Consider the following 21598-nt stretch of genomic DNA (forward strand, 5'->3'; position numbering starts at 1 on the left):
CTAGGTCATACTCTTACTAAAAAAAGAATTTATCATATTAAGTTAAAAATGAAAATGGTTATATTTTGAATTATTGAGAAGTAAAGTAATTGGTAGCAGATGATAGTGAATGGTGTGAAGATGAAGACGTGTGGAAAAGCTTGGGATTGAAGTCTAAGAAGGATATGGAGCAGAATGGGGAGAAGGGTCAAGAAAAAGGTGCAATGTCTAGTCTAAGAAAGGCACACACCCACTCCATTCACATGCATATTTGTAAGGAATGTGAAAGTTCTGCAACCAATTGTTACCCAACCCAAATGGGGCCTCTCTATACTCAACCATAATGCTACATGAAACGTTTACGAGACAAAATAGAAGGAGCATCAATCACCCCCACGTATGGTGTATTATGGCATCATCCACATAACATTAGTAGGACCCCCAAACCACTCAATTTCCTCCCAAGTTAATGCATTCTACATGGTTGCCCTTGCACTTCCTCATTGTGTTTTTTATTTTTTTCTACAGACAAAGAAAACTGAATTATGCAGAAAAATGGACCCCCATAGAAATATTTGGTAAAACAGAGGCACTCGCTCATTTTGTTAGACACATGCATTGGTTATTAATGTTTTCGCCTTTAGTTGATTTAGATCTCTAATTAGGGATAACAAAACAGTTCAATCTAGTTCATTTTGTTCTAATCCGTCATTGACTCATCAAGTTTGTGCTGACTGAAAATAGTAACACGCTCCATCATAGGATGTGTTGAAAAGTTGACCCATCACTTTTTCATTTTTTTTTGTTTTGTTTTATATCTATTTACTTAATTATAATCATTTATATCACTTTTTGGACAATAAAAATACAAGAAAAAGCAATAAATTAAATTAAATTATAATATTTTAATGAAAGAAGGTTTAATACTTAACAAAATAAAGTAAATATCAATAATATTTCAATGAATCAAATGATTATAAAGAAATTAATATAAATAAAGTCTTGTATAAGACATTGATCACCACCAATTTTTATTCCAAAAGCATGAGATCCCTTTTTAGAGATGTAAAAAATAATCAGCCCGCCCACTTGTGGTCTGCCGAGTTGTTGGGTTCAAAAATTTAACATGTCCCACCTAAATGATGATGAGTCGGACCTGATATGTTTTGTCATCCCTATCTCCAATACACCTCTCTTACGTCGAAACTATCAACTCGTGTATGAGACTATATATTTATGAGTAATTCACTAGCAATTCGATAACGGGTGACCTAATAAGTCTAACAAATCCTTCTTAAGCACTAAACAATTAATATCATATTAAGAAATAAACTTTAAGTCTAACTCAACCTTATAAAATCGACTAATAAGGTAAAGTTTACATCCACTTATATATTATAATCATTTATATATTATAAAATATTCTTAACTCTAATAAATAAAATATTCTTAACTTTAATAAATGTGAGATTTTAAACAATGAATATAAATAATTAGTAAACAATAGATTAAAGAAATTGGGAATCTCTCTTAGTCTGCTTTCGAAAATGATAGTTAAAGACACTAACCTCAACCTACAGTTGTTGTTTTTTCCTTTTTTGGCTTTGTACATAATTTAACAAAGAATTTAAAGCAATTAAAATAAGCATGGATGTTTTTTTATCATATAGTGTGGCCTAATTAACATATGCCGACGCTTCTGTTTAGCTGTTAAAGCTGTTGAAGACGGAGACATGAAACTAAAATTGATTATAATGTGTTAAGGATGATTGATATGATTCACAATTTTAAATTGGGGTTTTGTAAGAATGATTTGTGTTTCCATAGATTGGGAAATATATTTTTAATTTAGTCAACGCATAAGCAGTAGGTGGGAGATTATAAACTTTTGACTATATATATGTTGATTATCTCCTTCTCTAGAAACGCCCAAGCTTATTTTACACAAAAGGTTCATTGTATAGCTTACGATTTCTTCACAACCTTTTAACAACAAAATATACAGAAGATACTACAGTTATAACAACAACGTCATATTAAATCATCAAATCCTTTATTTCTAGACAATGCTTTGTTATCTACATGAGAAAGACTTAAAACTAAAAGATAATGCTATATAGATATTAGTCTAAGATACTTATAGTTAATGATGCGTTAGTAGAGATTATTCAGAATATGACTTCAAGTTAATAAGAAAAATAGTCATTTTTTTAAGGTTAAAAGAAATTATACATTATTTGACCAAGAAAAGTGTATTAGGTGAAGATATAGAGAGATTTGTGACTTCTAGTATTACTGACTCTGGTTTTCCTACCTTTTCCTTACGACAATTTATTTCTTCTAGAAGCTACATTACACAAATTTTTTTATTATGTATTTGTATAAAGCTTACATAGGACTTGTTAGTGGTTTAAATAGTTGTTTCTCGTGTCTTAATTAACTTTTTTACACTAAGTGTACCGAATATGTATAATAATTTCTCTCTAAAAATAATTTCCACAAGAAACAATTATTTAAAATCTTAATAATAATATTCACTAAGTATAAAATATATACAATAATTTGATTTTAGTTGATATTGAAGTTTGCATGAAAATTAAATAAAAGCAAAGTAAATAATTAGTTTATTCAATTGAGAAAATTGAGATTGAAGTTCATCCTCTCAACTTGATGTTTAGGGTTGGTTATGCTTCAGGTCTCATAGTTAACCTAGTTGGGTTTGGGTTAAGTAATTTCTCGTCTGGGTGAGTTGAACGAAAATAGGCCCAACATCACTAGAGTGATCTCGTATGAGTGAGATTGGACGAGATCCTCTAGGGGCTTCTGGATTGGGCGAGTTTCGGTAAGCTTGAGTGAGTGTTGATGCGTTTCAGCTTTTCCTTATTAGTTTTGTATATTCTCCTTTTGTTCTTTCATCTTCATTCTTCCCTATAATCCTGAAATTAACATAAATTTGGGAATAAATCATTCTAATTCAAATTATAATCACAAAATATGTAAAAATGTTTAAATTTATAAATTAGGGGTTGTATTATAGTTATTTTATCAATTAATATCCATGAGATTTGTATTTTATTATAAAATATTACTAAAATTTGACATTTACCATCCCTTGGTTGTTCATCCTTCGTCTTCTCGTATTTGTTCTCTAGTACTCGATTGGGAATAAACATGCAAAAAGTTATCCAACAATCAAATAAATACTCTATATCAAAGTGAATGATATATTGATAAAATGTATATTTTTCTATAACAATATCTATTTATAATGTTAGTAGTGAACTATTTCGATTATGGACCGTATATTTATTAAAACAGTACTAGCTGATGTATCGCGTATTTTTCAAATTTTTAGCATATTATCCAATTTATCGTATTTCTCTTATCAATTTATCTGATTGATGAACTCCTAATACCAAATAATGTGATTGACTCAACTCCTAATACTAATATCGAAAGTATTTTACGATCGCGTGAAGCAATTGATTATTGGCATATTATTGGGATGTTTACGGTATAATATATTCATATTTTCCTTACACGTACATATGACAAATAAATTGGTACTTATAAGTATTTTTGAATTTGTTTTAATATTAATCATAAATACTTATACTGTGTATGCAAAAGATAATTCGATTGATATCAGCTGTTAGTGTATTCATCAAAATTGATAGCTAGCTTTGATGTTCATTATCAACCACTATTTATTTTAATTGGTAAAAGCATATTATTATTGACTTTTTATTTTCTTTTAACATATTACCACACCTTTAACTAAAGCTTATGTATTTATTTTATTTTAGGAGTAAAGCTTGTGTATTTAAAAAAGAAAAATGAACAATGAAGGAGAGAAGGAACATGATGCGCTGACCATAAAGAGATTCATCACTGGAGGAGTTTGGTTGGTGGACATTTAAGGGCACGAAAGAGACACCACCAACCTTCTTCTTATGCCACTGCACCGTCACAACAAAAACAGAGTTTCTCTTAATAAAAGAAAAACAAAAACACTTTATACTTTTAGGAGACTTTGTTTTTTTTTTTCTCAGTCAATTTACGGATTAAAAACAAAAAATAATAGACACGTTTTTTTATATATGTGTGTGTCGGTTGAAATAAAAATGTTAGAAAAAAAATTTATATGAATTCCACTCTTCCTATTTGTAAAATATATTTAAGAGTGTGTTGATACATTATATTATTTGGTAGGAGGAAAAGTACTAATAAGTTATAGTTATGAACAAAAGAAATCTTCAAATGCATATTTTTAAAAACAAAAATATACTCAACTTGAAATCTTCGTTTTTAAAGCTTGCAGAAAAACACATATCAATTAATTATTGATCCGGATTTGGGGTTATTTTTGTTTGTATGGTTACGAACAAATTTTGAATTTATAATCTATTAATGTTTTATTTTGACTATTATCAAAGTATTTATTATTTATTTCCTATTCGACGTGTATATATATATTACATAAAAACATCTTTTAATGGAAAATATAAACTAAAATATTATAAATACTATATTATAAGAAAATACATATTCAGTGTTGGTTAAATTCATTCATCAAAATTTGAGTATAGTAAATAAATATTTTTGCTAATTCACTCATGATGAGATTTGTTAGATTCATTAATAAAAAATTGAATATAATAAGTAAAAATCAATACTAATTGATTTATAGTTGTATCCGTCTCATATGCAATAAACTTAAAGATCACATAAACAAATTTATTAGTATTGATTTTTGAAGGTACACTTTAAGTACGACTAATCTAATGTTATTTTATTACTAACATTTAAATTATTTTTTAATTAAAGTGATTTAGTGTCGACTAAATTGATGCTAATGTATTTTTAATATTAGTTTAATTTGTGTCAACATGATTAACTCTAATAATAGTAATTTTAATAAAAAATTCTTATACAAATAAATGTGAATGAAGGAGATGCATTAAGGAAAGAGATGAGTTTTGATGAAGAAAATGAGTGTAGATGAATGAGATGAACCTGATGAAAGAGAGAAGTAGAGAATATTTGTATAGAAAAAAAAATTGAGTGAAAATTTTGACATGTTTAAATTTAAACATTTAGATTAAAAATAATGTATAAGTCCTAATTGTTTCACTAAAATGCATATATTCATATGATGTTAACTTAATAATATTAAATATATATTATATTAGTATCAGTTTAATCAATGTTAACTTAAATAAATAAATTTAGTAAAAATTAATCAATACTAACTTAAATAAATATAAATATTATAAATAAATAATATTAGTATCAACTAAACCAATTTAAATATTATTTATTTTTAATATTTATTTTAATTAGTGTTGGTTAGATTGACCCTTATATAAAACAAATACAACTATTTTTACTTAATAAAAAAAGTTAAAAAATAATTAATGTTGACTAAACGATTTTATTAATATCTAAATATTAAACATACTCTATTATTATCAACTAAACGGATGCTAATTCAAAAATAACACTAATACTTTTATTTATTGAAAAGTTAGCGTCGAGCTAAAGTTGTTAAACTAACTTATTTTTTTTTAGCAAACAATTGATTTATTTCTTATAGTGATATGTAAGAATTCTCAATTACATCCCATTCTACACTATAACGTTATACCATAATTAATTAATTTTAAATAAATGTTATTACTTTATTTTGTTTTTTTATTGGATTCAAAATATGATAATGATATGTATTTCTAGACCTTAAAAATATTTTGACATTTTTGTGGATGTTAGCATAATAAAAAAAAATACTTATACTACTGAAAGGTTAAAAGTCAACAAATAAAATAAACACAGTGTAAAGATTATCAAAAGTCACTAAATGAAATAACTATAAATAATTTAACAATTAACTTTGTACATGCTAAAAGGGATTAATTTACTAAAATATTCTTGCTATTTTTATTTTTATCACTTTTCCAATTTTAATGTAGTACAAAAAAGTAAATAAATTAGTATACAATTTTTTTATTATACACTTAACTAAAACTAATATGTTACTTTGTTTTAACAATAATCAATTATTCATTTATTTTTTAATACAATTTTTAGTTCATTAAATTTGATATAAGTTTATTTTTTTTTAAATAAATAAAACTGATATTTTTATATACTATAATTTGATTTATCTTGTATATTTTAATCTTTGTTGTTTTAGTATTAAAGATTTTGATTGCATTGATAAAGATTTATAAATTGTTTACATAAGTTGAATTTTATAGGATTGAGTTATACTTAAAGTCCACTTTATAATATTTTCTCCCATTAAATAACATTTGATAAAAGAGAGTAAAATAAAAACCTCTTCTAAATTATATTTGGAGACTAATAAAATCATTTTAAATTTGCAACAACGAAAATAAACTTATTTCATAAGTTCGGTATTTATTTAATTATATTATAAAAACAATTATATTGTAAGTCAAATTAAACCCAGGGCAGTGCTGGAAATGATGGGATCTAGTAATAGTTCTCATATTTTAATAATTTTCTACTCCAATTATTTTTTTTATTTCATATTTTGATTTGCATAATTTTAATTATTATTTTTTTAATAAAAATTTTGATTAGTAATTTGTAAAAGTTTAATTGTTAAAGAAAATGGAAACAGTGTTTCATGACTTAAAACTGCCTAATATCGTCGTAATTTGTCGGGACAGGGTATTATTAGGTCCATGTTTCCAGAGTCCAAAGAAAAATTATGTTTGGTAGAATAATTTATTAAGTATTATTATATATTTTTTATGAAACAAAAAATGTTATTTTTAGTAAAATATTTAATCTTGTTACCCCAATAAATGATTTTATAGGAGTAATGTGATATTTTTCATTTTGACTTTAAAAATTATTTTCTCACTTTTGTATGAGAATATTTTGTGAAAAACTTTATAAAAAAAATAAGAAACACTGTTTCCTTAAGATGTTATTTTTTTGAAAGTAAATAAAAAATGTAAAAAGTGAACTAATGTTGAAAAATAAAATAAAGAAAATGGTGTAACAAACTCTACTTTAGGTGTTTATAATTGAATAAGAGTATAGTTGTGAATAAGATTTGACTCGCGTAAGTCTCATATAAAAAAGGAGTGGGCCAGGATGAGGGGTGTGGAAAGCAAAGGAGAAGAGAATATAAGTTAAAATAGTGACTAAAAAGTAAAGAGAGAAAGTATATAGAATTAATTTGGTATTAGGCAAATGAAATGTCATGTACCGGGAAAATTAAGGCAAATGATTATAACGTTCTTAATGTGATTTTCATAATGTTTGTATTTTGATATTCCCACCCTACCTTGCGAAGGTGTTGCTTATTTTATATAAGCCACACACTCGTGCTTCTGTCTGGACAACTTAGTACTAACACTTACCTCAACATTATAAAAAGCCATTCAAGAGAGAGAATCGAAGCACCACAGAGAGAAGAGAACCTCTAAAAACAAAAATAAAGACATTCTCTCCCATTCTCCTCCCTCACTTCTTGTTTCTTCATTTTCTGTCTTTTTTCTGTTTTTTTGGTTGGTTTTGTTCCTTTTTTTTCACATCTCTTTGCTCTCTCATTCTGCATTTCCTACATGCGGTGTTCTACTTCTCTGCTGGTTTGATTGCTGAAGTAAAACAGGATTTGTCACAACTCTTGTGGTCTCCATTTCAGGAGAATCACTCATTGGTATATAGAGCTTGTAAAAGCGAAAAAAGAAAGAAAAAAAAAGTGTTTTGAGATCTGGCATGTTATCCTTTTCTCTCTAGCTTTCTTTGTGGGGAGTGTTTGTGCTAGAGTGACTGACATTCCAGCTCTGCTTCCTTTGTTTTGCGTGGCCCAGAAGCAAAACAACCATCACGAAAAGGAAAATATTCCATTGAAGTGATTCTTTTAAACTCTTTTGGATCTACCACTCACACCTTGAGCTTGGCCTAGCTTTGCTTCCCATTACTCATCGCACTCTTTTGTTTTTCTGACATCAAACTTCAAAACGGTTCCAATGGATCGTTTTCCTTCCAGTACCATTATCCCTGAATCGTTCCTAGGGGCCAAAGATGACCTCACCACACAGCTTGCATTGGTTTGGAATCAAATCAAAGCGCCATTGATTGTCCCGTTGCTGAGGCTAGCTGTGTTTCTGTGCTTGATCATGTCGGTGATGATGTTCATAGAGAGGGTCTACATGGGCGTTGTCATAACTCTGGTGAAGTTGTTCGTGAGAAAGCCCGAGAAACGTTACAAATGGGAGCCAATGAAGGACGACATAGAGTTGGGAAACTCTTCTTACCCTATGGTCCTCGTTCAAGTCCCCATGTACAACGAAAGAGAGGTACATACTATATAGTACTTAGCTCTTTTTTTCCATCACTTTTAACATTTGTTATCATGTAAAACACTTTTGACTTTTGAGCCTCGATCTTAATGCAGGTTTATCAGCTCTCAATTGGTGCTGCGTGTGGGCTTTCTTGGCCTTCAGATAGGATCATCATACAGGTCCTTGATGACTCCACTGATCCAACAATCAAGGTTAGCATTAAAACTGATCATGGTTAGCTACTGATGTTAGTTCCATGTGAATGTTGTTACTCTTCCGGGAACGTACAAAGTCTGGATTTTGGACAATCATGAATGATGTGATTGTTATCTGGGGGCATTCTGAATCATTTGTGGTGGTGACTTAACAAATGCAGGAGTTGGTGCAGCTTGAATGTCAAAGATGGGCAAGCAAAGGGGTGAACATAAAGTATGAGGTTAGAGACAACAGGAATGGGTACAAAGCAGGGGCTCTCAAAGAAGGCATGAAGCGTAGCTACGTGAAACAATGTGACTGTGTTGCAATCTTTGACGCTGATTTTCAACCAGAGCCCGATTTCTTGTGGCGCACCGTCCCATTCTTAGTGCACAATCCCGAACTAGCTCTCATTCAAGCACGGTGGAAATTTGGTAATCTATTATTTTTGTTTTTATGTGAGTTGAGTCTTTCTTAATTAACTCCTAACATTCAACATCAGCAATCACAGGGACAACAACCCTTGCTTAATTTAGGTTTCGGGTTTTCTTGATAGCGGCTTTAGTTGGATTAATCTAGACTTAGTATCTTAGATTAATAGACAACGAGTCCTAAAATCAGAACTTGTTCTTCAAAACTGTCGGTGGGTTTTTTGTTTTGAACTTGTTTTCAAGAACTAGTTTGTTTGTTTGGTTGGGGAGAGGTAGGTCCCACTTTGTGGTTGAACACCGTGTACACATCGCAGTCTAGCACCTTCAACTTTCCTGGTTGCCTTTGATTTAAGCCACGTATTCCTTTTCTTATCGTTTTTTCACTTCTTTGTGTCTGTGGGGCACACTGTTTCTACTCCCCTCCAAAAACTATAATGCAGACTACAGGGAGCAAATGCTCCTTTTCTTTTTCTTTTTTTTAGTTGCATTTCCGTGGTTTGATTTCTTTTGAGTTTTGTCCCGTGCTGTGGAAAAAAAGTGGGAATGGCAGATTGGTAAACCTCTGAACTTTACATTATTTTTGGGGACAGTCTGTCATGAAAAGTCATCTATGAACTGTTAGATGATTAACCGTGATATAATAATGGTTGTCACGTATGCATTGTCCTGGCTAATGAATTCATTTATAGCTGAATAGCGTTTGGTTGTGTCATTGTGTGGCCGAAAACTCTGATAAAACATTGGACAACTGCTTAATGCTGAAAAGGGTAATTAAAATTTAGAGGTAAAAAGCATCTTTGACTGGATTAGTAAGTGACTAAGAAGGTCAAAATAGAATGTTTAAACAAACACAGAATTTCTTTAATCTGAGTCTCAAAAGTTAGTATTTGACATCTTTTTCGTCATATACTTACTTTTACCAGCCCTACATACATCCGTGTATACTGCAACATGACATATATAATTTTCATGAAACAATAATGATTACAAAAACTCTATTAAAGCATATAAGTTGCGAAAACAACCATGCATATGATCAAACAAAAGTACATTTTTGTTTTTAGAAATAAAATGCATGTGAGCTCATAATAGTGAAAGAAAATAAAACAAAAAGAAGATGATAATGTTTTAGAAAAATGTGTGTTGTATAGGTGAGTTTCAAGGATGCTATAAATTCTAAAATGTGAACTGGTGAAGGGCCACACTCCACTGACATAAAGAGTAGTTTCGGGCATGAGTAGTACCAATTTTATTTTTTTCTGCGGTGATTATTTTGTTTTTAGCTAGTAAATTGAATATTTGAGGGGTCCAAATATTATTATTGCGGATTTCTGCCACCAGATAGGAGGGCAATACTTGAAAGCTGCATTGCATGTATGAATACTTCAAAGGGTATTTCTGTCTTGTGAGGAACAACACCGTTTGTGATATTATTGTGGTTGTTGTTGTCATCATTGTTCTTATTGTGCTACTTCATCTTCCTTTTTTTCCCCTTACTTGTCTTCTGCTCCTTCCGGCAGTTGCATGTGCCAATTTAATGGTGGACCTTATTTCGTAGTCACTGTCTATCTCTACTAACCGACAACTGGATCTATTTTTAACTCCTGCAAAATCAATTTAACTACATAATGCCATTGCAAATTTCATGCCAGCTAAGTCGTTAACGAAGCAATTTTTTTTTAATTTTTTTATTCTGTGATTCCAGTGAATGCCGATGAATGTTTGATGACCAGAATGCAAGAGATGTCACTGGATTACCATTTTACTGTGGAACAAGAAGTGGGGTCTTCCACTTACGCCTTCTTTGGATTCAATGGTAACATGATGCCAAATATTTTTCACCTTTATATCTGTCCATTTGTCTTTTTAAGGAAAAAAAAAACAACAGGGAATTTTGTGCAATAGTGGAAGCTAGCTCTTGTTTTCATGTGGCAGGTTTAGTCATTCTTTTCTGTTTGTACTCTTAAATTACCTTAGGGACTGCGGGAGTATGGAGAATTTCGGCGTTGAATGAGGCTGGTGGATGGAAGGATAGGACCACAGTGGAAGATATGGACTTGGCTGTGCGAGCCAGTCTCAAAGGATGGAAATTCTTATACTTGTCCGACTTGAAGGTTCTGTTACTCCAAACTTACCTACTATAGTTCAAATTTCATGATTTACAAAACTTCATGGTTGTGAGAATTCATGTTTTAGTCATCACTTCTGCTTTAGTTCATGTTTGTGCTGTGTATGTGATATCAATTTTACTCTGACATGAGTTATTCCTTTGGCTACAGGTTAAAAATGAATTGCCAAGCACTCTCAAGGCCTACCGTTACCAGCAGCACCGTTGGTCTTGTGGTCCAGCCAATCTTTTTAGAAAAATGGTCTTGGAGATCATAAACAACAAGGTTAGTTTGTTTTGTTTACTTGAATAATCATGAATATACAGGAGCAGGACAAAATATGTTAACTACTTCAAAATTCATATGTATTTCCATTGCAGAAAGTGTCATTGTGGAAGAAAATACATGTGATATACAGCTTCTTCTTTGTTCGGAAGGTCGTAGCACACATCAACACCTTTGTGTTCTACTGCATTGTATTGCCTGCAACAGTTTTGGTGCCTGAGGTTGTGGTCCCAAAGTGGGGAGCTGTCTACATCCCTTCTGTCATCACAATTCTAAATGCAGTTGGAACTCCAAGGTTTTGGTTTCTCTCAAGATTAGCTCTATTGTCAAATGAACAAAGTTTCAAAGAAAGAAACTTGTTTTTCAAGTAAACATTGTTGATTTTATTCCTTGTGTTTTCTGTGTTCCAGGTCACTCCATTTGCTGGTCTTCTGGATTCTCTTTGAGAATGTCATGTCTCTGCACCGAACAAAGGCAACGATTATTGGCCTACTGGAGGCTAGTCGAGTGAACGAATGGGTTGTGACAGAAAAACTTGGTGATGCTTTGAAGGCTAAAGCAGGAGGTAAAGCACCTAAAAAGCCTCGATTCAAGATTGGAGACAGGTATGAATGAGTATTCTTGCCTCACTTATTTGATACCTTAATTTCGTATATGATATTGAGTTTCTTACCTATATTTGTTGTTTTTGTGTTAAAATATCATCAGGATTCACTTGTTAGAACTTGGTGTCGCATTCTACCTCTTCTTTTGTGGCTGCTATGATGTTATGTTCGGGAAAAACCACTACTTCATATTCCTCTTTATCCAAGCTCTTGCCTTCTTCATTATGGCATTTGGATATGTCGGCACCATTGTTCCCCAGTCCTAGAAGGACATGGCATTTCTTCATTCGGCTACTTCAGCTTCCATGCCTTCATATCAAAGTGTATTATACTGTTTTCAACAAAGTTCTGGCGAATTACAAACTTGTTAGTGTAAAAGAAAGGGTGGTCATTCTTTAAGGTGTCGCATAATCAGAGTCAGTGACTCTAAAGAGATAGTTTTCTTGTGAATATACTGCAAAGATATATAAGGAAATTACGGAAGTTCTTCACATGAAAAGGGAAGCATGCAGAACAAGAACGCACCAATCATGTGGCATTCCTCAGGAGCAAACATCTTTGATTGGATGGATTGTTTATAAGATTTTGTAGTTTTTCTTTTTCTTCTTTTAACCTTTCTTTACACTGTATTTGTTTGAAGAAATAAGCAACTTCAAGAAATGGGATAAATTACAGACTTTCATTTTGTATTTCTACCGACATATTAACCTAGGAAACCTCAAACACTTTTATTTTAAAGAGTGTCTCGATACCAACATATATGAGACTTATACTATACGTATCCAATTCAAAAAGTATTTGTTGGATTTCTGACAATTCTAATACAGTTTTAACACAATTTTAAAAAAGAAAAATATATTAATTTTTTAAAATCTCAAACTTATTGTATAAATTTTTATTATGATTTTTAAAATAAGAAGCAAATTCTTTTGAACCAGTCATGAAAAATATTTTTCTATTCTAAAAAATAATCTGGAACATAGTAAATAAATTTTTATTATCAATTTATATAATATATAGATTTGTGTCTCATGTCCTACATTTTAGATATTATACGTATTTTCGTGTCCGTGTAAGTGACTGAGTTAAATATTAACACTCTTAACATTAAAACTTTTAATATTTTTTATAATGTTATCAAAACTTTTCTAATTTCTTATAAATAAAAAAGGAAAAAGTTTATTTTAACATTATTTTATGTTACTTGCGTACTGACATGTATTACGAAGTGGACTTTAAGCCTAACTCAACCCCATAAAACCCGGCTCATAGGGTTGAGGTTTGCACCCACTTATATACAATGAAATACTCTAATCTCTAGTCGATGTGGGATCTCCAACACACCCCTCACGCCGAGACTGCCAACTTGTGCGTGGACTATATATTATGGGTGGTCCCATAGCGGCCCGATAACGGGTGGCACGATAGGCCTAACACAAACACTCACTAGGATAGGCTCGAAATGGTTCTGATACCATATTACAAAGTGGACTTATTAAGAAGTGTTGGTTTTATGGGGTTGAGTTAGGCTTAAAGTCCACTTCGTAAATTGGCTTTCTATTAAATAATGAAATAATTTACGTCAAATTTGTATTGATTCTGCTTTATATCTCTAGAATATCAAGAAAACAGACATTTTCTACTGGAAGCTTTTAATATATTTTTGAGTAATGATATATTTACAATCATATTTTTTATATAATCATATTATAATTCTTAATTTTATTATTTTTTTATATTATTTAGTTACAAATTTATTTTTTATTATACTCATGATTTTCAAAATATCATTTTTTTTATGTACAATAATAATTCTTGACCGTTACCTTCTTCTCTTATTTCCTTCTAACAACTCATTTTAACAATAAATTATTATATTTAACTAAAAAAATAAATGTAAGAGGAGTTATTTGGGATGTGAAGAATTCCAGAAGCAACGTGAATATTGAGAAGGAGGGTTTTTGCGCGCCATATGATGGTGTTTGGAACTCGTTCTGCTCTTCGCCTTCCTCCCAAATCGCACTTGAACAATTTCAGTTCCTTCTTCTGCTCCCAATCACTCACACTCTGCGAATCCGACCCAAAATACCAGCATCGCCTTAAAAAGGTTCAAAAGCTCGAAGACTTACTCAACCGCGGACGCACAATCACTGCGAGAAGGTTCCTCAAATCCCTGTTTCTCTCCAAAACCACATTCTCCTCTCTCTGCGAACTCCACGCCCACGTCTCTAAACCCCTCTTTTCGGACACCCTCTTATGGCTCTGCTCCGTTTCCAAAATGCTCAACGAAGCCACCGACTTGTACTTTTCAATGCGAAAAGACGGATTTCTCCCCTCCACGCGTTCCGTCAATCGTTTGCTCCGAACCCTGGTGGCTTCCCGACATTTCGAGAAAACCCTTTCCGTCTTCGCTGACGTTGTGGATTCTGATATTCAGCCCGATGTTATTACTTACGGGAAAGCTGTTCAGGCGGCGGTGATGTTGAAGGACCTCGATAAGGGTTTTGATTTGGTGAGTTCCATGGAAAAGGAAGGACTGGGTCCATATGTTTTTGCTTATAACTTGATCTTGGGTGGGTTGTGTAAAGTCAGAAGGATCAAGGATGCTAGGAAACTGTTCGATGAAATGATTCGCAGAAATATTGCTCCGAATACTGTAACTTATAACACGCTCATTGATGGATATTGTAAGGTGGGTGAGTTAGAGGAAGCTTTTAGCTTCAAGGAGAGGATGAAGGAGCTGAATGTGGAGTGTAATCTTGTCACTTATAATTGCTTGTTAAGTGGCCTCTGTGGCTCCGGCAGGGTGGAAGAAGCGAGGAAGGTGTTGTTAGAGATGGAGGGCTGTGGTGTTTTGCCTTGTGGGTTTTTGAGTGTGGTGTTTGATGGTCATTCGAATGTGGCAGGTGATCATAGTTTCTTTGATGGAAAAGAAATAATGATTGATGAGCGAACGTATTGTATTTTGTTGAATGGACTTTGCAGGGTTGGAAGGATTGAAAAGGCTGAAGAGGTTCTGGCCAAACTAGTGCATAATGGAGTTACTCCAAGTAGGATTTCATATAACATACTGGTGAATGCATATTGCGAAGACGGTGACGTGAAGAAAGCTACACTGGCAATTGAAGAAATGGAGGAGCGAGGGCTGCAGCCTAACCGCATAACTTTTAATACCCTTATTAGCAAGTTCTGCGAAACTGGGGAGGTGGACCAGGCAGAGACGTGGGTTAAGAGGATGATAGAGAAGGATGTTTCCCCCACTGTGGAGACTTATAACTCGTTGATTCATGGTTATGGTCAGAGGGGCCGTTTTGTCAGGTCTTTCGAGATTCTCGAGGAAATGGAGAAGGCGGGGATAAAGCCTAATGTCATCAGCTATGGTTCTCTAATAAATTGTCTTTGCAAAGATCGCAAGCTTCTTGATGCTGAGATTGTGCTTGCGGATATGATAGGTCGCGGGGTTTCTCCGAATGCAGAAATATATAATATGCTCATTGAAGCCAGTTTTGCACTAAGTAAATTGAAAGATGCTTTCAGATTTTTTGATGAAATGGTGCAAGGTGGAATAGATGCAACTCTTGTGACATACAATACGATGATAAATGGACTCGGAAGAAATGAAAGGGTGAAGGAAGCTGAGGATTTGGCTCTCCAAATGGTAGGCAAGGGCTGTAATCCAGATGTAGTAACATACAATTCTCTGATCTCAGGATATGCCAAGTCAGTAAACACCCAGAAATGTATTGAATTGTATGATAAGATGAAGATGGTAGGCATAAAGCCTACAATTGGGACTTTTCATCCTTTGATCTATGCATGCAGGAAGGTAGGCTTGGCGGAAGTGGAGAGAATGTTTCAGGAAATGCTACAAATGGATTTGATTCCCGATAGATTTGTATATAATGAAATGATTTACAGTTATGCTGAATATGGAAATGTTCTGAAGGCAGTGTCTTTGCACCAACAGATGCTTGATCAGGGAGTTGATTCGGACAAGGTGACTTACAATTGCTTGATTCTAGCATATCTTAGAGATAGAAGGGTTTCAGAAATAAAGCATATTGTTGATGATATGAAGGCTAAAGGACTGGTTCCAAAAGCTGATACATATAACATTCTGGTTAAGGGACATTGTGACTTAAAAGATTTCAATGGTGCATACTTTTGGTATAGGGAAATGACTGACGGGGATTTGCTTTTAAATGCCCGCATGTGCTCCCTGCTAATTTCCGGTCTAAGAGAGGAGGGAATGCTGCTGGAGGCCCAAATTGTATCCTCAGAATTGAGTAGTAGGACTGAATAACGAGAAGACTGAAAAGGAAAATCCTTGCCCCCGTTGTTCAATGCATATGATTGGAAAAGGACAGGTGCCTAAAATCACAAGAATGTGGTATATGTATGTTCTACATTGGAAAACATACTTTTGCCGATATTACATCTAAAAGGGGGTTTTTAAACCCCTTGGCAAGGAGACGAAGTTAGATGCCCAAGGAAGAGGAAGTTAAACACAAGCTCAAAAGATTGGTTAAGGGTTCTTTTATCTTAGAAAATCATACAATTACCTTTATAAGAGACTTAGCTGGAGCCGCAAAAGATATAAATTGTACTAGGTTTAATTATTTTAGTTGCATAGTTCTATGCAAGTTTCTGAAAGAATTATTAGCTTATTTTAGTAATATTAAACGATAAGTTGATGATTAACTACGATTCATTGTTTAACTTAAAACTAGGATGCGTATACCCTTAAAACTATATAGTAACACAGAAGTGAGAAGATGGGTGTGTCCTTTAACCTCAAAACTATGATCTGCTTACCAAGTTGTACATGTAGCTATAACTTGAAAATAATCAATCATTTGAGGAGCGACATCCATCTGATTTCAACAAAGAAAGTGAAGCACTTTACACTTTGCGAGGTTACTTTACATTTTCAATCCTTCTCGGTATTTTATTTATGTATTTATTTTCGGATGTGTTTTATTTTACAATCCGCACAGTTTGTTGTTTGTCTTTTCTATTTTTTCATGACTGAATCTGAATATGATGAGATAGAGCGTTGGTTTGTTATCAGAAACTTTTCTGATGTGATGAATGGTTGCTATGTTAGGTTGATTTGGCATGCTCCGATGGTACTTTTGCTAGAGCTGCTGTTCCAAGTGGTGCATCCACTGGTATAGTTCACTCATTTCTCTCAACTACGATTTGTCACTGCAAAGTTGCTGGGTTCGTTTTCTCACAGTTCGCCTGATAAAAAGAACGTTTGTGATTTCATTTCATACTGTTTTTGTAGCACGGTACAACGTTCTTTTTGGGGCAACTTCTATTTTTAAATTTTTTTTCAGACAGAATTTTGATAGTTTTTCACCTATGTACGGCCCATGTATTGTGTGTAGCTTGCATGTTCGAATTAATCGGTGAGACCTCATTTTTTATTTTTTGATATGTGGGATAAGGAACAGATCAAGCAGAACAATTTATTCTATTAATTCATGGGAGGATATCAAGGGTCAAAACTACAATTCTTAAGCAGAAGTGAAGGGACTCTAGGTATTGGACTCAGTGGAATAAGTGAATAACAAAGACAATTAGGTTATAATTGTACTTTGAGTTCTTAGGGGAGTGTTTTCAGTTCAGCTATAGAATGTCTTGCACTTTTAATGTTTTTCTCCTCCAAAATAATCTAGACTAAAAAAGAAAAAACATTATAGCCATCATGTTGTTTGGTGTAACATTTTGATAAAACTATTACGGTAAAGTTCAACCTTGGTGACCAGTTTGGTCATGCATAATGGATTTGAATCCAGAATATTTTTTTTGCATATGCTAATGACCCTCTCGCATAACATCACATAGCAAGGAGCCTTATGGCATTGTGGTGCTTAATTTTCTTTATTATTGGTAAAAGAATGATGTTCAATATGTCTATTTCGGGTTGTAATACATTATCACATGTTTACATTTATTTTTCTTGAAATCTTGTGGCTTTAAGTTTAATGATACTTTTTATTTTTGCCTTAATTATATATTTGATTGGATTTGATTTGAAAGAAGATTTAGATTTTTGGTTTCAGGGATCATAGGCTCCCTTTGGCCATTTAGACTGATTAACAAACCTATCTTATGTATTGCCTGAGCAAGGAACCGGATTCAAATCGATCTTCTAATCAATTTCATTCAAATAGATCAGAGATACGGAGGACTATGGATTCTTTAGGTTTTGTTGAAGTTGAAACTCCAGTTTTGCAGGTTTGTTGATTTTAATGTACCTACACTGGTTACACATTTTTATTTACATAAAAGTATATCTTCAATGTTGGGGACTCTACTATTTGTTTGATATATGCTGTTTATATTTATGCAAAAGAGCAAGGATCTTTCAGAAGTTTTGATCTAACAGGCTAGTTTGATAGACATGATTTTTTTTGTTTGGTTATTTTCATATTTATGTAATACTATGAATATGCAGGAGTTTATGGTTCTTCCCGTGGGAGCCTCCTCTTTCTAGGAAGCCATGAAGATGGGCGTAGAAGTATATCACAAATTGAAGGTTAGTTTGCATCTTACATCCATTTACTTTTTCTCACATGTATTTTTAAAATTTTGCCAAATTAGGATATCATTTAATGTAATAGATAACATTTTAAAGTTCTCATTGCTTCATAGGCCTGGTGCTTATCTTTGAATGCTTTCATGCTGTGATGGTTTGTTAACCTGATTGTAGATATGTACAACTGTGTCGTAGTTATTGACGAGGGGCTATTCTCATTTTATTTCAGTCTGTGATTAAGAAGAAATATGGCCAAGAAGCAGTAAATGTTGGTGACGAAGGTGGCTTTGCCCCTAACATTCAGGTCAATGATGATTTTCAACTCGTTTCTTTTTATGCATGGAACTCTGGTACCTGCTTATCCTTTGGCCAGTGACTGATAAGCTCTTTTTGAGTGTTCAGGAAAACAAGGAAGGTTTGGAATCGCTCAAAACTGTCATTGCCAAAGCTGGCACACAGGCAAAGTTAGTATTTTTCTCTCATCAAAATTCTGTTTATTGTGCTTTGGCTTTTCAGGTATCTTCTTTTACACGACTTTGAAAATTACTATTATGCTCTTAGGTTGTCATTGGAATGGATGTTGCTGCTTCCGAATTCTACAAGGAAGACAAAACATACGATTTGAACTTCAAGGAAGATGTGACCTCTTTATTATTTAGCTTATTATTGCAAACTGTTGTTTGATTTGGAAAGTGATAAAAATCAAATATCTAATTACAGGTGAATGTGAATAATTCCCAATTAAGGAAACATGCATAGCAAAGAGTGTTGGAGATTCATTGGAAACAATATTAAATAAAACTGTCTAAACACTAAATTTTAAAAGGAAAATGTAACGATAGAGCAGATTGCAAGAGTCTTCTAACCATGCAGCCCGAAGGGCTTCATAACCTTCTTCCAATTTCTGCCTACTTCCATTCATTTCTTTACAATTATTCCCACTTGCCCCCAGTGGAATTTACTTTGTCACTCATTTGCAACTGATCCTTATCTTGAATAAGTTGATTCTTTCCTCGCTATCCATGTGTGCAGATTTATCCTCTAATCCCCATCCACTTTCCAGTGCGTACACCTTAGTAGCAAAAGAAGTATTTGTTTTGGCAAGAACGAGTGTAAATTATTAAAATATCAGTAAGCTGGTTCATTTTTCGATTTCACTTTCTTATTCAAATTTACAAATACATCATTATAATTGAAAATAATCATGTTGACATCATACGGTACACATAAGCTTGTTATTAAAAGGGCTTGAGAATTTGATTGTAACTTAATTTCCTGTTTGGTAGTATTCATTATACTTATAAAAAGGAATGGATGAGTGTATGTGGAAGTATTATTAAATAATTGAAAATATTGATACCATTCTTACATAATTAGATCTAGATTAACTATTTCTTGGCCTTTTCGGTTTGACCTGCAGAACAGCGATGGCTCACAGAAGATCTCTGGAGATGCTTTGAAAGATCTGTACAAGTCATTTGTGTCAGAGTACCCAATTGTGTCAATTGAGGATCCTTTTGACCAGGATGACTGGGGGCACTAATCTAAGCTGACTGCTGAGGTTGGAACCCACGTACAAATTGTTGGTGATGATCTGTTGGTTACCAACCCCAAGGTTTCTTGTTTGATCAAACAAAACTTCCCCCTCCCTCCTAAAAAAGTGTTCTTATTCTTTTGGAGCCCACAAGGATTTTCCTTTGAACATGACAGATTATATATTTTTGGAAAAAATTAAGCTTTAGAACATCAAATCATAGTTTTTAATTGGTAAGGGCTCTTTTATCTTAGAACTAGGATTCATTATTTAACTTAAAACTATATAGTAACACAGAAGTGAGAAGATGAGTGTGTCCTTTAACCTCAAAACTAGGATTTGCTTACCAAGTTGTACATGTACCTATAACTTGAAAATAATCAATCATTTGAGGAGCGCAAGACATCCATCTGATTTCAACAAAGAAAGTGAAGCACTTTACACTTTGCGAGGTTACTTTACCAGACATGATTTCGACGTTTCTAACCATCAAGAGCCAACATCAAACATGTCAAAGCTTAATGATCATTAAAAGCAAATCCAAACTATCCAATAGAACAGGATCCAGATCAAGTCCATTTATTTTCGCTGGCATGTGTAACAAAAAGGCCAAAACTTAATACATCAACAAGAACGCTTCAATCAAATTCTAATTTACCCATTCTTTAAAAAACGATAAAAAAAAAAGAAGCTCAAAGTCCTGCAAATGCTAAGCCAATCGCCACAAAAGCTGAACACCAGCACAGGGTTTTATTATTACAGGCAGAGATAACACCATTGAGATCTAATTCATCTACGTTATTCAGAAAACCCTAAACCAACTAACAAAAAGAGTAACTCGTGTATCCGGAGAAACAGAAAGAAGAACTACAAGATTCGAATTCAAAGGACATCGAGAATGTCCTGAGCGCCACTGAAAGTGAAGGCACCCCCTTCCTCCAAATTGAAGAGCTTCACAACCCCATCCTCAGCCAAGAGAGCATATCGCCTAGACCTAACGCCCAACCCAACGGGCTTGTCGCTGAGATCGAGCTCGCATCCAATGGCTTTCGTGAACGTTCCGTTTCCATCGGACAACAAGAGCACCTCGTCGTTAACCTTGAGGTCGTCCTTCCAAGCCTTCATCACGAAAGCATCGTTCACCGAAATACATGCAATGGTATCCACCCCCTTCGCCTTCAGCTCCCCCGACTTCTCCACGAATCCCGGCACGTGCTTCTGCGAGCACGTGGGAGTGAACGCACCCGGCACCGCGAACAGCACCGCTTTCTTTCCCTTCGTCAGCTCCGACACCGTCGTCGTCTTGACCTCACCGTCGGAGTCCAGGAAGGAGAAGGTAGCCTCCGGGAGCTTGTCGCCGACGCCGATGGCAGCGGTGATGGTGGAAGAGGAGGAGGAGGAGAATCTGAGGGGTTTGGCATGGCGAGAAGCAGGAAGGCGAATAGAGAATTTGGAAGGGAGGGTTTTGGAAGGGAGGAGAGAGACGGTGGTGGAAGAGAAGAGCCTGGAGAATGTAGTTAGAGATGCAGCCATGGTGAGTTGCAGAGAAGAGTGAGAGTGTGGCAGTTAGTGAAGAAATCTAAGAATGAA

General features: G+C 33.6%; 4 protein-coding genes across 6 annotated transcripts; 3 read left to right on the plus strand and 1 right to left on the minus strand.

Annotated features, from left to right (window-relative positions):
- Nucleotides 1-7350: 7350 nt before the first annotated feature.
- Nucleotides 7351-12616, plus strand: LOC137814525 (glucomannan 4-beta-mannosyltransferase 9). Its single transcript, XM_068617311.2, has 9 exons — nt 7351-8318; nt 8417-8515; nt 8680-8932; nt 10635-10745; nt 10907-11043; nt 11209-11322; nt 11418-11617; nt 11733-11927; nt 12031-12616. Exons 1-9 carry the CDS (start codon nt 7989-7991, stop codon nt 12191-12193), a joined length of 1602 nt encoding a protein of 533 aa, XP_068473412.1. The 5' UTR covers nt 7351-7988; the 3' UTR covers nt 12194-12616.
- A 1211-nt stretch (nt 12617-13827) lies between these two features.
- On the plus strand, nt 13828-16628 carry LOC137814527 (pentatricopeptide (PPR) repeat-containing protein). Its single transcript, XM_068617314.2, has one exon. It carries the CDS (start codon nt 13900-13902, stop codon nt 16228-16230), a length of 2331 nt encoding a protein of 776 aa, XP_068473415.1. The 5' UTR covers nt 13828-13899; the 3' UTR covers nt 16231-16628.
- A 138-nt stretch (nt 16629-16766) lies between these two features.
- On the plus strand, nt 16767-20243 carry LOC137814532 (enolase-like). Of its 3 annotated transcripts, XR_016523084.1 has the most exons (8): nt 16768-16843; nt 17035-17098; nt 18066-18173; nt 18394-18474; nt 18704-18778; nt 18877-18938; nt 19036-19605; nt 19895-20243. XR_016523084.1 is itself a non-coding variant. In XM_090304519.1 (7 exons), exons 4-7 carry the CDS (start codon nt 18439-18441, stop codon nt 19097-19099), a joined length of 237 nt encoding a protein of 78 aa, XP_090160645.1. In that variant the 5' UTR covers nt 16767-16843; nt 17035-17098; nt 18110-18173; nt 18394-18438; the 3' UTR covers nt 19100-20243. The 3 variants fall into 3 exon arrangements, 2 of the variants coding, with proteins under 2 accessions (XP_090160645.1, XP_090160641.1); XM_090304519.1 differs by having other exon boundaries at nt 16767-16843; nt 18110-18173; nt 19036-20243; XM_090304515.1 differs by having other exon boundaries at nt 19036-20243.
- Nucleotides 20244-20645: 402 nt separating this feature from the next.
- Nucleotides 20646-21598, minus strand: LOC137814530 (Thioredoxin superfamily protein). Its single transcript, XM_068617319.2, has one exon. It carries the CDS (start codon nt 21539-21541, stop codon nt 20891-20893), a length of 651 nt encoding a protein of 216 aa, XP_068473420.1. The 5' UTR covers nt 21542-21598; the 3' UTR covers nt 20646-20890.

This window comes from Phaseolus vulgaris, chromosome 1, assembly GCF_051622355.1.
Source record: "Phaseolus vulgaris cultivar YP4 chromosome 1, ASM5162235v1, whole genome shotgun sequence".
Taxonomy (NCBI): domain Eukaryota; kingdom Viridiplantae; phylum Streptophyta; class Magnoliopsida; order Fabales; family Fabaceae; genus Phaseolus; species Phaseolus vulgaris.

What these genes read in the sequence shown, in the direction of transcription:
- LOC137814525 (XM_068617311.2), top strand. Translation starts at nt 7,989, where the DNA reads ATGGATCGTTTTCCTTCCAGTACCATTATCCCTGAATCGTTCCTAGGG. An exon ending in TCAAGCACGGTGGAAATTTG is followed by an intron (nt 8,933 to 10,634) that starts GTAATCTATTAT and finishes CTGTGATTCCAG; the next exon opens with TGAATGCCGATGAATGTTTG. An exon ending in CGATTCAAGATTGGAGACAG is followed by an intron (nt 11,928 to 12,030) that starts GTATGAATGAGT and finishes AAATATCATCAG; the next exon opens with GATTCACTTGTTAGAACTTG.
- LOC137814530 (XM_068617319.2), bottom strand. Translation starts at nt 21,541, where the DNA reads ATGGCTGCATCTCTAACTACATTCTCCAGGCTCTTCTCTTCCACCACC.
- LOC137814527 (XM_068617314.2), top strand. Translation starts at nt 13,900, where the DNA reads ATGATGGTGTTTGGAACTCGTTCTGCTCTTCGCCTTCCTCCCAAATCG.
- LOC137814532 (XM_090304519.1), top strand. Translation starts at nt 18,439, where the DNA reads ATGAAGATGGGCGTAGAAGTATATCACAAATTGAAG. An exon ending in GCTTTGCCCCTAACATTCAG is followed by an intron (nt 18,779 to 18,876) that starts GTCAATGATGAT and finishes TTGAGTGTTCAG; the next exon opens with GAAAACAAGGAAGGTTTGGA. An exon ending in AAAGCTGGCACACAGGCAAA is followed by an intron (nt 18,939 to 19,035) that starts GTTAGTATTTTT and finishes TTATGCTCTTAG; the next exon opens with GTTGTCATTGGAATGGATGT.